Below are 15132 nucleotides of genomic sequence, written 5' to 3' on the forward strand. Positions count from 1 at the left end.
TAAACACTTTATAAAGTTGCAATATTTATTTAGTTTTTAGGTACTTGTATAGAGTCTCCACATTTTGTAATAAATTTTTATTGTCACGACTCTAAACCACATTAAGATTTATACGATTCCTATTTTTGTAAATTTTTAAAGGCAACCCAAGTTGCAGACGAATTTTATTGTTTATATTAAATTTGTTCAATATTAATAAATAACGTGCTTCATTTGGGTTAATTTATCAAAGGTCTAAAGTAAATTTTGGTTTAATTTCTTTTTGAACTCTACCAGGAGACTACAGAGTCGACGTCACACAGTGACAGATTGCTTAGAACACATAATTGAGCTAGCTGAGGTATATATTAAATTAAACAACGAACCACAGATTTTTAAAATTACAACATTTATTATAAATAAAAATAAAATTATAAAATACAACATTTTCAATATATATATATACGTATATATATACATATCCATATATATATATATATATATATATATATATATATATATATATATATATATATATATATATATATATATATATATATATATATATATATATATATATATATATATATATATATATATATATATATATATATAGACTATAGGCAAATATGCAAATAAAAATGTAGAAAATATGCCCATAAATATGCACGTGTTTACCCGAAAATATGCAAATATTTTACAAAATATGCATACAAATAAATAAAAAAATCGTAAAATAGTAACAATTTTATTTAAAAAAAAAGTGTACATAACTAAATATTTCCTACTATTCATTAAGATTTACATTTATTTTAAGTAACTACATCATTTTTAAGTATGAATAAACTTATTTAGAATTATGGTAACAATAAATGACCAAGTGGTGTTCAAAATTTTCTAACAAAAACTTGTGGCTTCTGTCTGAGTACATATATTTATATATGGAAAAACTTCGTTCAACATCAACTGATGTAACGGGAGCATTTTTCAAACTAACCAAAACATTTGGTTCTAAATTAATTGTTTCCGAAATATTTCCAGCTAGAAGACTGACTACTTCAGAAAGAATATGGCAACCTTTATTTTTTTCCATAGTAGCTTCAAATTTTTTTAAAATATCTTTTCCAATATTACCTCTAACGTTCCGACAACATGACGCAAATTCTTTTATTAATGCTGTACTTTCGAACAATGACAGTTTTGGTGATTCTAACTAAGTAATTGTTTTTTGAACAAAACTAAAATTTGATTTTATAAATGGAAGTTCTTGTTGAAGCAAGTTACTCTGAAAAGTTTGTTTAGAATCCAATAGAGATTGGGAACTTTCATCTGTTAACGTATCAATTATGTTCTTTATTTTAACAAAATGATCTGCATAAAAATAAGCTGCTTCTAACCATGTTCCCCATCGCGTTAAAATAGGTTGTGGTGGAAGAGGAATGTTAGGTAGCATTTCTTTATAAAGTTGAATTCTTATAGGAGATTTAAGAAATACTTTTTTGACACTGGATATCATGGTATTTACAAGAGGAAACTTTTTTCGTATTTCCTCTGCAACTCTGTTTAATCCATGCGCTACACAAGTAACATGTATTAAATCTGGGAAAAATATTTTTCAGCAGACAGAATTAGAAACGATGAAATAAGAAATCGGATGGGGGTAGATGGATCACTGGCAACAGACATAGAAAGGAAACAACTTATATGGTATGGCCATGTTCAAAGAATGCCAGAAACAAGACTACCAAAAATCGCCATGAAATGGATACCACCAAATCGTAAGAAACGAGGAAGACCAAAAAGAACATGGAAGGAGGGAATAACAAAGGCAATGAGCTCCCGAGACTTGACCGAAGAACAATGGAATGATAGAAATTCGTGGAAATTAGGCATCGGACAACGACGCAAGACGTTTTGAAACCGATATATATATATATATATATATATATATATATATATATATATATATATATATATATATAAAATATTTTTTAATTTTGTCCTGCTTTCACCATATAAGGAGCAGCATCCGATAAAATAAGGAGTAATTTATTAGAAGGAATAGTTGTCGGAAGAAAAAAAGTTGCTAATGTTTCTTGTATAAAACGCGAAATTGTTAAATCATTTGTTTTCTCAAGTTGCTGGCATGAAATAAGATGAGATTTTGGTAAGGTATCTTCTTTAAGAACACCAATAATACCAAAAATAATTATCTGCAATTTCTTCCTTAATATTAATTAACACCGACGAGTATAGCCCCTTCACATTATTTCCTCTTAGAGACCGATCACTTGGAACATTAAGTTTGCAATATTTTTTTAGAAACGAACTAAAATTTACATTTGCTAATTTTGAAAGCGGTATGTTTGCAGACACTAATGCGCGACACAAGTCTTCATTAAAAGTTTCTTGCTCATCTAATTTTTTTTAAGTAGATTGGAAACATTTAGCCATTGAAGTTTGATGTTTTCCTCCTATTTTTCCTTTTTTTGCAATGTGTGAAGCAGTTCTCACATGTTGGTCTATCTGAAATTTCTTCTCACATGCTATCTATAAATAAAAATAAAAACCTTTATTTTAACCCAACCTTTAAAATATAAAAATATACAAGGTGTTTTTGGTTAATCAAATAACTGGTTTGGAAAAAAAACACTCGCTAAGTGTTTTAAATGCAGTATTAATCCACAAATTAGTTTTTGTTACTAACCATTAGTACATCATATAACTTATTTTAAAATTCAACAAAAGTTTTTTTTTTGTTAATTCAATTACAATAAAAACAATTGTGTTTTAGAATAGCTGACTTCATAAAAAAAAGTAAAGGTGAAACATTTTTCTAAATACACACCATTGTATTGTACCATGGACAATTTTTTCTCACTAAAGGAAGCTATTTTTCATTTAAAAACAACCTACGAGTACTAAATTTCAAGTAAATACGTTTATTGGTTTTAAAGTTATTGTTGTTATTAACTAAAAGAATTTAATTTTTTTTAATTTTAACACCCTGTATCTCGAAAAGAAAATAAGTTTGACCCCTCATTAACTATATCGTTTTGTTCAATTTTTCGAGAAGTATCTACAGTCAAACGTTGTAAGTGTCATTTGGAAACACCCTGTATGTATGAAATATTAGATATTTAATAGAAAATATTAGATACTTACAATTTTGCCACAGACTGAACAGTAGATTTTTCCCATATCCATAGACAGCTCTTTATAAGGTTTAATCCAAGTTGAAGCACTGGTTGTTTTAGGCATTATAAAATCACAATCTTCCTTTTTGTTACGCACAACGAGTGTTTACGCTTTGAATATCAAAACAAAAATGATTTACAAATCTGAGCATCAAATTAGAAATGTTTAGGTACCTAATTCAATAAACTGGGAGATTTTGGAAAATCCCTAAATTAGGAACAAAACTATTAGCCGTTTACCTGCTGTTAAGATACAATAAATTGTAGATAAATTTGGGGATTAGATCATAAAATGCAAATGAGCGAACCCTTAGCGATTATCCAATAACTGAATGCCTCAGTGACCGAGACTTTCTAAGAATGTTGAGGGCTACTTAAATTGATCTTCTTTGAAATTGTAAATGTCTTGTACCTGTAGAGATAACGTACTTAGATCATTTCTTGATTAAAATGACTACAAAATTTTATACAAGAATTGAAATAAATTGGTATGTTTAAAAATTTTCAAATACAGTATAAAAATCTGAACTTTTATGCACTTTATGCAAACTTTTATACAAATATGCCAAAATATGAAATATTTGCATAAAATATGCACAATATGCAAAATATGCAATATGCATATTTGCCGAAGTCTATATATATATATATATATATATATATATATATATATATATATATATATATATATATATATATATAAAGTTAAAAAATTTACAATTTACAGTAAGATCAGATAATTTACATAAAGATCCAGGATCCTCAGTGTCCAAACAGAAAACAAACTCTTCATCTTTTCACTGTTTTTTATCAAACATATTTTATTGTGTTTTAAAATAGTTACATTAGTCTAATTCTTTATCTTCCTTAAGTTAAACCAAAAACCATTTTCTGCTGTTAAATTGAATTGTTTTTTTGAAATTTGCAAAGGAATTTCTGTTTTTGGACCAGGCACAATCTCGAAATTGGACAACAAATGGAAAAACAATACTTTAATTTCTAATAACGCAAATCTGGAACCAATGCAGTTTCTGGGGCCAACTCCGAATGGAAGGTAAGCGTAAGGATTGATGTTTCCTTTGTTTTCATCATTGAATCTTTCAGGGTCGAACCGTTCTGGATCTGGGAAGTATTTAGGATCGCGATGGATGGAAAAAACAGGGAACCAGATTATTGTACCTATGTCTAAGTGAAGGGTCTTCTCATCGGATGTTTCTGGTTTCAGTGTATATGGTTTGGTACAAACGCGATCAACAGCTAAAGCTGCTGGCCATTTTCTCATGGATTCTGAAAAAAATAATCCAATAAATATATAAATAAATACTTTATTTCCTTTCAGACGGACACAGTTTGTGTATAATTGATCATTTAATTTAATAAAACAAACAAGTAAACAAACACACTAAACAAACTAGCAACAAACAGAGTAACATTTAAAATTAAAGAATTTTTTTAATTGAATAGAAAATTTCTCCTTCTTTCTCCCCTTCCTTTTACCCTAACAGGGTGTCGGATGAATAGAAAATTTGTGTAGTCAAAAATTCTACTTGGGCATCCAAATAGGTATCAGATCCGTTGATTCGAGCATTTATATCATCTGCAAATATTGTAAAAATCCATCTGAGTTAACCGACACAACATCGTTTCCCTATTACAAAATAGAGTGGGTCCTAAAATTGAGCCTTGTTGTACACGTATGTTAATATCGTATGTTAAGCCCTGCTGATATCACAAAATATCCCAACAGGACATTTTTCTGCATCTTTAACACTTGTGAGAGTATCATCGTTGATTGAATAACCCAAATGGGTTATTCAATCAACGGTATCATATAAGGAATGAATTGCTGTATGGATAGCTTTTGAGACTGGAAAAAATCATGTTGGGTACTAACAATTACATTTTTTAGCTGTAAAAATAAATTTGTTGTAAATACCTGTATCAAATAAAAAAATCCAAAGAAATTGTTATTGGACGATATTTATTTAGTATTAGAGTCACCTTTTTATGAATTAGTAATAGGAGGATATGTTTACAGTTATTATAGTTTATTCCCAAATAAATATTTAATAAAAAAATTGATTCATGCTACGATAAAAAAGTTTTAAAAACACGTATTACCTGATATTACCATATCCAGATACTTCATTTTCAACAAAGCTTCGTAGGTTATTTTTCCATTACACTGAACAAGTGTTTCACGTATTTCATCTCTTAATTTTGATTGTATATCAGGATTACAGGCCAATTCATAAGCCACAAAGCACATAGTTGACGATACAGTCTCAAATCCAGCGAAGAAGAAAATCAGTGCTTGAGCGGTAATGTCTAAGTCGGTCATTTCTTTTGAAACTACTTTTTCTTAAAAATGTAAAACTATTAAATTTAATTGTAAATAAAAGTTATTTTTAGATTAGGTAAACTGCATTTTTAAATACATGACTTGTTGAATATAATGTCACTTTTATGTGACTGACCTAGCTTTTAAATGAACTTAGATAATGACTTTATAACGGAAGTACTTAAGAATTAAACTTTAAATGCACATTTTCTTATCTTCTTTAAGCTTTGTTATCAATAAACAGATACGTACCTAAATTCGATTCTTGTACTACAGCAAATCCGGCATCTATAACTTTTTCTTCTTTTTGATGGTTTCCTTTTCTTGCCTCCATGAGTAGATGAATCATATCGGTACGAACAATTCCTTTCTCTTCTCTGATTTTTATTGTTTCACTAATTAATTCAATAAAAAATTTTCGAACGTGCTTATCAAATAATGTCACCTTAAAAAACTAGAAAAAAAAAGCTGATACACTCTCTGGAATATTATATATATATATATATATAGATATATATATATATATATATATATATATATATATATTTATATATATATATATATATATGTATATGTATATATATATATATATATATATATATATATATATATATATATATATATATATATATATATATATGTACTGACCAACTCCTGATCATACGAAAGATTTTTTTCCTTACATTAAAATTTTCATTGACAAAATCGACATAATCTTTAAATCCAGATCAATAAAAACAATATTTACAAAAACTTTTATCTCTTGTCCGATCAATCAAAGACAACATTTTAAATAAACAACATGGAGTTTATGAAATTTCTTGTGCGGACTGCTGTCGATTTTATGTAGGCCAAACAAACCTTATATAATCCAAAATAGGATTTATAAAAATTTCATTTATGTTCTAAATTCCAATTCAACTTAAGCTTCAGGTGACCAACGTCGTCATACAGACCACAAAATTGATTTTGAAAACTCCAAAACCATAGTACCCATCCGCTTTTATAAACCAAAAATTATCCGAAACAAGAAAAACAGCAGTAAGATAGAAGCAACAGAGATGGAATGCCTGCGAAGATGCTGCAGAGTAACAAGAATGGATAGGAGAAGTAATGACGAAATAAAGCAAAGAACATCAATAGAAACAGACATACTAACATATTATATAGAACAAAAAAGACTAAAGTGGTATGGACATGTAAGAAGAACTAGCGACAGCAGATGGATAAAGAGAATAACCGAATGGAGCCCCATAGGAAGGAGGAAAAGAGGACGACCTCGAAAATCCTGGAGGAATGAAGTAGACGACGCCATGAGTAAGAGAGGACTAAACGATGGAGAATGGAACAACAGAGAGAGATGGAAACGGTTGAGCGAGTATATATATATATATATATATATATATATATATATATATATATATATATATATATATATATATATATATATATATATATTATATATATATATATGTATGTATATTATCCGAGAAGCTATAAAGATTGAAAAAAGGCAAAATTGTCTCACTAAAAAGAAACATAGACATGGTCTTCGGCATGGAGACCTCACATAAAGAAAATACCGTCCGCTTCAAATTCTTATCAAAATTTTGCCGTTAGAAATCATTGCGCCAACCTATACCCAAACCACTTCATCATCGACGGTATAAATAATCCGTCCGCCGTCCCCAGTAGCACTGGTGCAGTGACTAGTAAATAGTGTAATAATTTCTGAGTGATCAGAAAACTGAGACCCTGAAAAACTCGAAGAATCGACGCGGTTTAACCCGGAAGCCTGGTGAGTTTATATTAGTTTTTATATTATTATTGATCTTAGTTTTAGATTAAATTATACTAACGGCGAAATCCTTTCCGAACATTATGTTTCTTCTTCTGCTTTCTATGCTGACATGACTCTGTCTGTTTTTTAATGTGCCTTCAGTAAGTTGTCGTTCCATCGTTTTCTTGGTTTTCATATTGATCGTCTTCCTATTGGGGAACCGTCTCTTACTGTCTTTACTACTCTACTTGTTGTCACTCGGCTTATATAATCGTTCCATTCTACTCTTCTATTTCTTACCCAGTTTAAAATGTTCTCCACCAAAGTTCTAGCTTTGTTCTGTAGTATCTTACCATCAATTTTTTAAATGCTTTCGTCTCTGCTGTTTCTAATATCCTTTTTGTCCTCTCTGTGTCAGGTCGTGTTTCTGCCGCGTATGTCATTATTGATCTGATAACTGTTTTGTAAATTCTGTCATTTATTTTTTTCCCGATATTTATATTTCTCCATATTGTTTTATTCAGGCAACCTGCGGCTCTGTTTGCTCTATTCACTTGATCTTCCATTTCAGTTTCGAGCTTTTCGTAGCTTATAATGTGATGCCGAGATATTTAAACTCCATCACTTGTTCTATTATCTGAACTCCCAGCTCCAATTTATATCTTAGTAAATTTGCTTTCATAACCAACCATGCATTTTGTCTTCTTGGGGAAATTAACATATTAAATTTTCTGACGGTTATATTAAATTGGTGCAGCATACATTGTAAATTATTATTACTTTGGGAGAGTAGTATTGCGTCTTCTGCATAGTAGATTATTTTAATTTGTTTTTTCTCCCATTTGGTATCCTTTTTTAGTTCTTACTTTTTTTATTATTTCACCCATGATCAGGTTGAATAATAAAGGAGTCAGGTAATACCCCTGTGTCATTCCATTTCCAGCTTTAATAGGGTCGGTTATTTCTTTTTCTACTTTTATTGTGTTTTGGTAGATATTTTCGATCGTTTTAATTATTCCTAGAGGCATCTCTCTTGCGTACAATAAGTGGATAACGTGTTTTAATTTAACCCTATCGAATACCGTCTTAATGTCCACGAAACAAAGATATGCTGGTTTGTTTTATTCTCTCAAAAGATTTCTCTTGCGCTTGCCTCAATATAAATATAGCATCAATGCATGATCTTCCCGATCTAAACCCTTGTTGTTCTTATGTTAGTGTTATAATTGTATTCAGTTTATTTGTTAAAATTTTGGTTTTTAATTTTATTATTATGTTTTGTTCTGTTTTGTTCTATTGTTTTTTTGGATTTTAGATTAGTTTTAATAGTTGTTTGATCAAATCTGGTTCTCTGTACTTTAGAAATTTTCTGTCCTCTCCTCGTGATTTTCTATTTTTTACTTTCCTTTAAAAGAACAATATAAAAAACCAAACATCCATAGAAAAGTCAATATAAATGTGTTACCTCAAAAAAACATGTAGCATAGACATAGACAAATAAAAATGCTTAGATAAATGAGTGAAATGGGAAAAAAAAAGATAAAATTAAGAATGAGTATATTAAGGGAAGGGATGGCACAAATTGTTGCCAAAATGAGAGAGCATAGGCTAAGATGGTTTGGTCATGTTCAACGTCAAGACATTAATCATCCAATACGAAGAATTACTAATCTGCGGGTTTGTGAAAGAAGAAGGAGAGGAAGACCAAAGAAGACCTGGGTGGAGACGCTTAGGCAGGACATGTCGTTAAAGTGGATTGATATTTTAGTAGAATTTATTGAGCTTAGCTTTATAAAACAGGTTGTCTATACTATTATGATATTTTTTATTCACTTTTTTTCAGCGTATCGGCAGGATATGTTGCTTTTTCCAAGAAATATTATTGACTAAGAAACACTTAATCAAAAACATAATAGTATTAAAAATATATATTTGACTTACCAGTTTGATTGCGTACTTGTTAGCAACCAACCTTTGCATCCTTGGTAAGTAAAAATTTTTTTTTTAATTTTATTAATTGTTAAATTTTTAAACATAAATATCATGCCAAAATGTTAAATAAAGTTAATAAAAAATATCAAATATCAAAAACACTATATATACCACCTCGAGACTTTCTTTTTTTCACAACTTTTTGCTGCAACCTCACACAACTTTCGTCTTAAGAAGTGAAGAAGAACAGAAATCTAACGAAATATAACGATATTGTTGATAGAAGTACACTTTAGCTTTTAATATTCAGCGGCTAACCCAATGTTACATGTTCATGACATGCAAAAGTTCTGCAAATACCTCCCAGGATACAGGACAGTTAGGTTGGATGGAGTCCTGTATCGTGGAATGTATTTGCAGAACTTTTGCAATTAGTATTTGACACTATTTTTGGCCTTTAACGACAAATATTATCTTCAAATATTTGGGACACCTATGGAATCCTCAATCTCTCCCATCCTATTTAATTATGTACTGGATGATTTAGTATCTGACCGTTTGGGTCTTTTAGATTTCCAAATCCCTTTTATTAAGCGGTATGTTGATGACTTATTACTAGCCTTACCCCCAGACAAGATTCAGGCCACCTTGTCTTTGTTCAATGAGTTTGATCCTCACTTACAGTTCACTGTTGAACTTGACTCTTCACTAAAATGAAGAGAGTGTTCTGCGGAAGAGATTTGAGCCTTGAAATGAAACTTCGCCTGATGAGATGTTACGTACTTTCTGTGCTGTTCTACGGAATGGAGTCATGGACGTTGAAAAAGATTGATACCAAAAAATTAGAGGCATTTGAACTGTAGATGTATCGCAGAATCCTGAGAATATCATGGACCGAGAGAGTCACAAATGTCGAGGTCTTGAGAAGAATGAATAAAGAAAAGGAAGTCATATTTACGATCAAAAAACGAAAACTGCAATACTTGGGACAGATTACAAGAGGCGAAAGATATGAACTGCTTCGAATAATTATGCAAGGGAAAATAGCAGGAAAAAGGTCCATAGGAAGAAGACGAAACTCCTGGCTAAAGAATCTACGGGAATGGTATAGCTGTAGCAGCAAAGAATTGTTTCGGTCAGCAGTTTCGAAAATACGTATAGCCCTGATGATCGCCAACCTTCGGAACGAAGATGGCACTTAAAGAAGAAGTTGAACTTGAGGACTCATAACACAAATAGTATTCCCTTCTTAGACATGCGTGTCATCAGAATGAAAGATAACACCTTAACCACAAGTTGCTATAGGAAACCAATGGCCTCTAATAGGTTTCTCAACTACCACTCTTGTCATCCTTTTAAATATAAATTAAACCTAATTAAAGCTTTAAGCTGCAGGCTAAATAGATTAACACATGCGGTTAATCGAAAGGAATCCCTTTAATTACTTAAAAATATTCTGATTGAGAATTCCTATCCATCCTCCCTTATTAATAAATACCTTTCCTTACAAAGCTATGGTTCCTCTTTAAATGGCATACCCAATGGTGACCAACTTAAAATAATATCAAATAATTCCATTAATAACACTGTTCTGCCTAATACTGTACTTGGGACTCCAACTACCCATTATTCATCTCTACCTTATTTTCCTCAAGTTACTGAAAAACTCGTTAAACTGTACAAACAGAATAATATACCTGTTAAAATTGTAGTTGATAATGCTAAGACTGTCAGAAATTTGTTTTCTAAAACTAAAACACCCTTGTCCCTTCTGGAACAAGTTAATGTCATCTCTCATATACCTTGTGCTGAGTGTGACTCATGTTACATCGGTCAGACAGGGAGATCACTGAGAGGGCGTCTTACGACACACCGCATTGATATCAACTTATCTAAGCATACTTGTGCTCTTGCCCAACATGCTATTAACACTAAGAAAAAAGTGAACTTTAATAATGAAGTTAAGATTCTTGGCAATGAATGCAATCTCGTCAAAAGACAGTTTTTGTAAATGTGTTCAATACTAAAATACCCTAATGCTCTTAATAAGAGAACTAACTGACAGTAGTAACTTGAGTCAAATTTATCATGCATTAATTTTACAGAATTAGGCTTAATATGTTGTTTACTTTAAATTGTCCCCCAAGGTATTGTTATCATATTTTCATATTTAATAATTTCAAATAAAAATAAAATACATAAAATAACTTTTTTTCTTTCTTTATTTAACTTAGATTCATTCAACTTACATTTTATTAATTATTTTGTCAATATTACATTTACATATATTAAGTAATTGTTTTTTTTTTGATTGACTTGTTTAGTAAAATTTTTTAATTGAAACTGATTCATAGAATCTTTTTCATTCTCAGTTCCAAATGCTATGAACCTTGGACTGTGGAAGTTGAATCAATCTTCACCTGTTGGCTGGCTACCCAGTCACAACGTAGATTTTATAATATATGATATTTTGGATTAACCTCACTTGCTTTGTTCATTGGTTTTCTCAACCAATCACTGGGGGGAAAATGGTGATCTTAACCACCATTTCCTTTCATTTTTTGGCTTTTTACTGACAAGTTGTCACCAAAATTTATCATATTCTTTAAATGTACCGCTCTATTGCACTAGAGGTTGGTATTTAGCCTTGCTGTTCTGTCATATTTTGACCTCAAGGCCACTGTCTTTTCACGTTGTTGGCGTGGGTGTTATACCTGTTGCTTTCATTTACCTGCGACACCTAGTAAGCTAAAGACTGGTAACTTCATTTTACTTTTAAATATTATATTTCATCTAAATCTATTCAATAATGTTACCTAAAGTCAAAATTAAATTTAATTAATAATATACTGTTGGAAGTGCGTCTTATGATCTTTCTAGTTCTCTACATATTCATAATAATGTTTTTTACTTAAGGTTTTTACAAAAAATTTTTATATACATGTATGATTATCACATGTTCTTTTGCTGTTTTGTTAATTTGTAAACTGTACATAGTTTCAATTAATTGTTTATACAACTTGATCTCAAAATGTCCATTTAAGTAAGCGTTTTCACACATTTAATATCATTGACTGCTACATGTCTTTTTAAGGTAACACACATGTAATAACTTCTCTATGGATGTTTGGATTTTCATATTGTTCTTTTTAGATGAACTGATGATGCTTTCTGAGTAGAAAGCGTCATGTATATATATGTATATATATATATATATATATATATACAAATGTATATATATATATATACAAATATATATATACATATATATATATATATATATATATATATATATATATATATATATATATACATATATTTTATATTCATTGTCCTTTTGCTGGTGATTTTTTTGTCACTTATAGCTAAATAAAAGCCGATTAAATAATGTTACGAAAAGGTAAATATAAAGTACTTTAATTTACATCATTACGATGTAATAGGTAATTTGTATATAATATAATATAATAATATAATTGTATGTAATATGTATATAATAGGTAATAGGTATATTGTTTTTTGTCTTTTTTATCTTTTACACAACTGACCTATTTTGGGTTTTTTTATGAACTTAGCCTGAATGTATTGTATTTTTAAATCTATATGGTTTATAAATTAGGCTATTTTCTTCACTTTCATCATATTATTGCTACATATCTTTTATATGGTAAACCATGTAGAAATTTTTTTGTATGACTGTTGAGCAGGAACCCTCCACAAACATAGTGAACTAAATGTCATTTTTCGTCGCATGTAGGTCACTACAAGCATACACTCATATATTGTGTGATAATAATGGCCAAGTGGACGGTTCGTTTCTTTTTAGTCCCACAAATTCTTCCTGATAATTGGAAGACTATGAAAATATTATTTCAACAGTATTCAATACTATATTGTACACTTTGAAAGTAACTTCACCTTTATATCAAAAGTTCATACACCTAGATTACTTGTGTCCCACTAAGTTTTAGACCTTTTTCGTGATGTTCTTGTTAACTGTTGGCAACCGTCTTTCTTATACTCTTTAAATATTTTTTCTGTTTGTGGTCTGTGGACCATCAATAATAAGAATAAAAAAAAATTAGCATTAAGCTCTGATACAATCTTAGCCGCCCATGAAATTTCACTCTTATCTACTCTTAAAAAAATAAGAGAACGTAAGTTTTTGAATTGATTTATAAATCTTTTTTCTTTCATATTCTTTTCATATTGTCCTTAAAGAATTTTATTAAATTTTTTTCACTATTTTCTATATCTTGTTTTTCAGCTTTATCAACCACTCATTATTTCGTGTACTCCCTGCTAGTTAATATATCTATAATAATAAACTAATTTAAGAAAGAGAACGCTGACAAAAAAAAAATGACAAAGTAAATTACTAAAGAAGCAAGGGTTACTTTTATGTTATGTTATTATATAAAATAAGAAAAATTGGAAAACAGTCCAAGAAACCAGATCCAGCTAAGTCAAGCTGGGTAAATAGGGCGAAATAAGAGAAAGAAAAGTAAGAACATGTTCAAAAAGGAATGTTATTAATTAGAACAGAAAACATACCTCATATATTTTTGGTATAAGCATATATCCAAAGAACTTCATGCTCTTCCAGAAACCATTGAAATTTGTTGCATGTTTTCCCATAAGATAGAATTCATTTTCATGGTTTTTTAAAGAATCAATCTTCACTCCAAAAGCTGCGGAGGCAATAACATCATTAGTAAAACGCGTAAATGTGTCTTTCATTTCAATTTCTGTATTATTTGTGTCTTTTTCCATAAAAAAGTTGACTAAATTTTCACCACATTCCGACATCAGCACAAACATCGATTTCATTTTGCTGCTTGTAAATGATGGACTAAGAATTGGTCGCATTTCCTTCCATCTTTGTCCTAAAAACACAAAAGAGTTTTAATAAATATAAATAAATATGATGAGCTGGGTCATTCCCAATTAATTAATTATGTTGAAACAGCCAGAAATAATTAAAAGGAATTTTATTGCGTTAAGATTAATACATTTGTTTCTGGGTTTCCAAACATATAGACAATACATGTAGACTAAGAATATTTCTTCTTGACATTCCAGCATCATGGCAAAATTTCGAAAACATATCGAATAAATTTTTATGTGCATATATCGATACAAATAAGTATTAAAGAACCTGACCGAATTTTTCATCGTAAAACCAATAAGAATATGTATACAAAGTTTCAAGACTTCAGGATTTTTCCTTTAAAAAAAGAAAAGCATAAAAATATGAGAAGAAGAAGAAGACTTGTTGACCAAAAATTTCTTACACCAAGGGTAATTTCCTACACCAAGAGAAATTTACGTAAACAAAACATATTTCACGATTTTAAAACTTTTCCTTTGGAACTTTTCCTTCAATAAAAAGAAAAGGCAGTCGAATATAAGAATAAGAAGAAGACTTATTCACACTAAATTTAATAGCGTTCTTTCTTACACCAGGAGAAATAAAAGTTTTAAGTTTGAAGGATATGACTAGAAAACGCCTAAAAATATTAGAAGAAGAAGACTTGTTAATATCGAATTCAAAAGAGTTCTTTCATACACAAAGAGGAACCTACATATGTATTAAATTTCAAGACTTTAGGGCTATCAGGAGAACAAAAACATATGTTGAGCCAAAAGTCAATAGGGACATATACATTAAGAGGAAACTATGCACCTTCTTATCCTAATATTTTGGATGTTTTAAGATGCTAGAAGTGTTTCTTTAGGATTTTTCCTTTAAGAAAAAGAACACACATTAGAATATGGGTAGAAAATAACATTCATTTTATTCTCAATAAAATTCTTTCTTACACCAAAGGGGACCTGTATATATCATGTTTTAGGGCTCTATAATTTTTCCATCAAGAACTATCGATTTCAGTAAGGACAGA

At 29.8% G+C, this 15132-nt stretch overlaps 1 protein-coding gene across 3 annotated transcripts in view; it reads right to left on the reverse strand.

Moving 5' to 3' along the window:
• Positions 1-3964: 3964 nt before the first annotated feature.
• The window catches only part of LOC140450857 (cytochrome P450 9e2-like), a 33754-nt gene continuing 22586 nt past the window's right edge, over positions 3965-15132 (reverse strand). For all 3 annotated transcript variants that reach the window (XM_072544539.1, XM_072544536.1, XM_072544543.1), the window contains exons 4-7: positions 13784-14115; positions 5770-5971; positions 5298-5537; positions 3965-4463 (exon numbers count right to left, since the gene is read on the reverse strand). In XM_072544539.1, the coding sequence (XP_072400640.1) occupies positions 4027-4463; positions 5298-5537; positions 5770-5971; positions 13784-14115 (1211 nt within the window). In that variant the 3' untranslated portion in view covers positions 3965-4026. The remainder of the gene's footprint in view (positions 4464-5297; positions 5538-5769; positions 5972-13783; positions 14116-15132) is intronic.

Source organism: Diabrotica undecimpunctata, chromosome 1, assembly GCF_040954645.1.
Source record: "Diabrotica undecimpunctata isolate CICGRU chromosome 1, icDiaUnde3, whole genome shotgun sequence".
NCBI classification, from domain to species: Eukaryota; Metazoa; Arthropoda; class Insecta; order Coleoptera; family Chrysomelidae; genus Diabrotica; species Diabrotica undecimpunctata.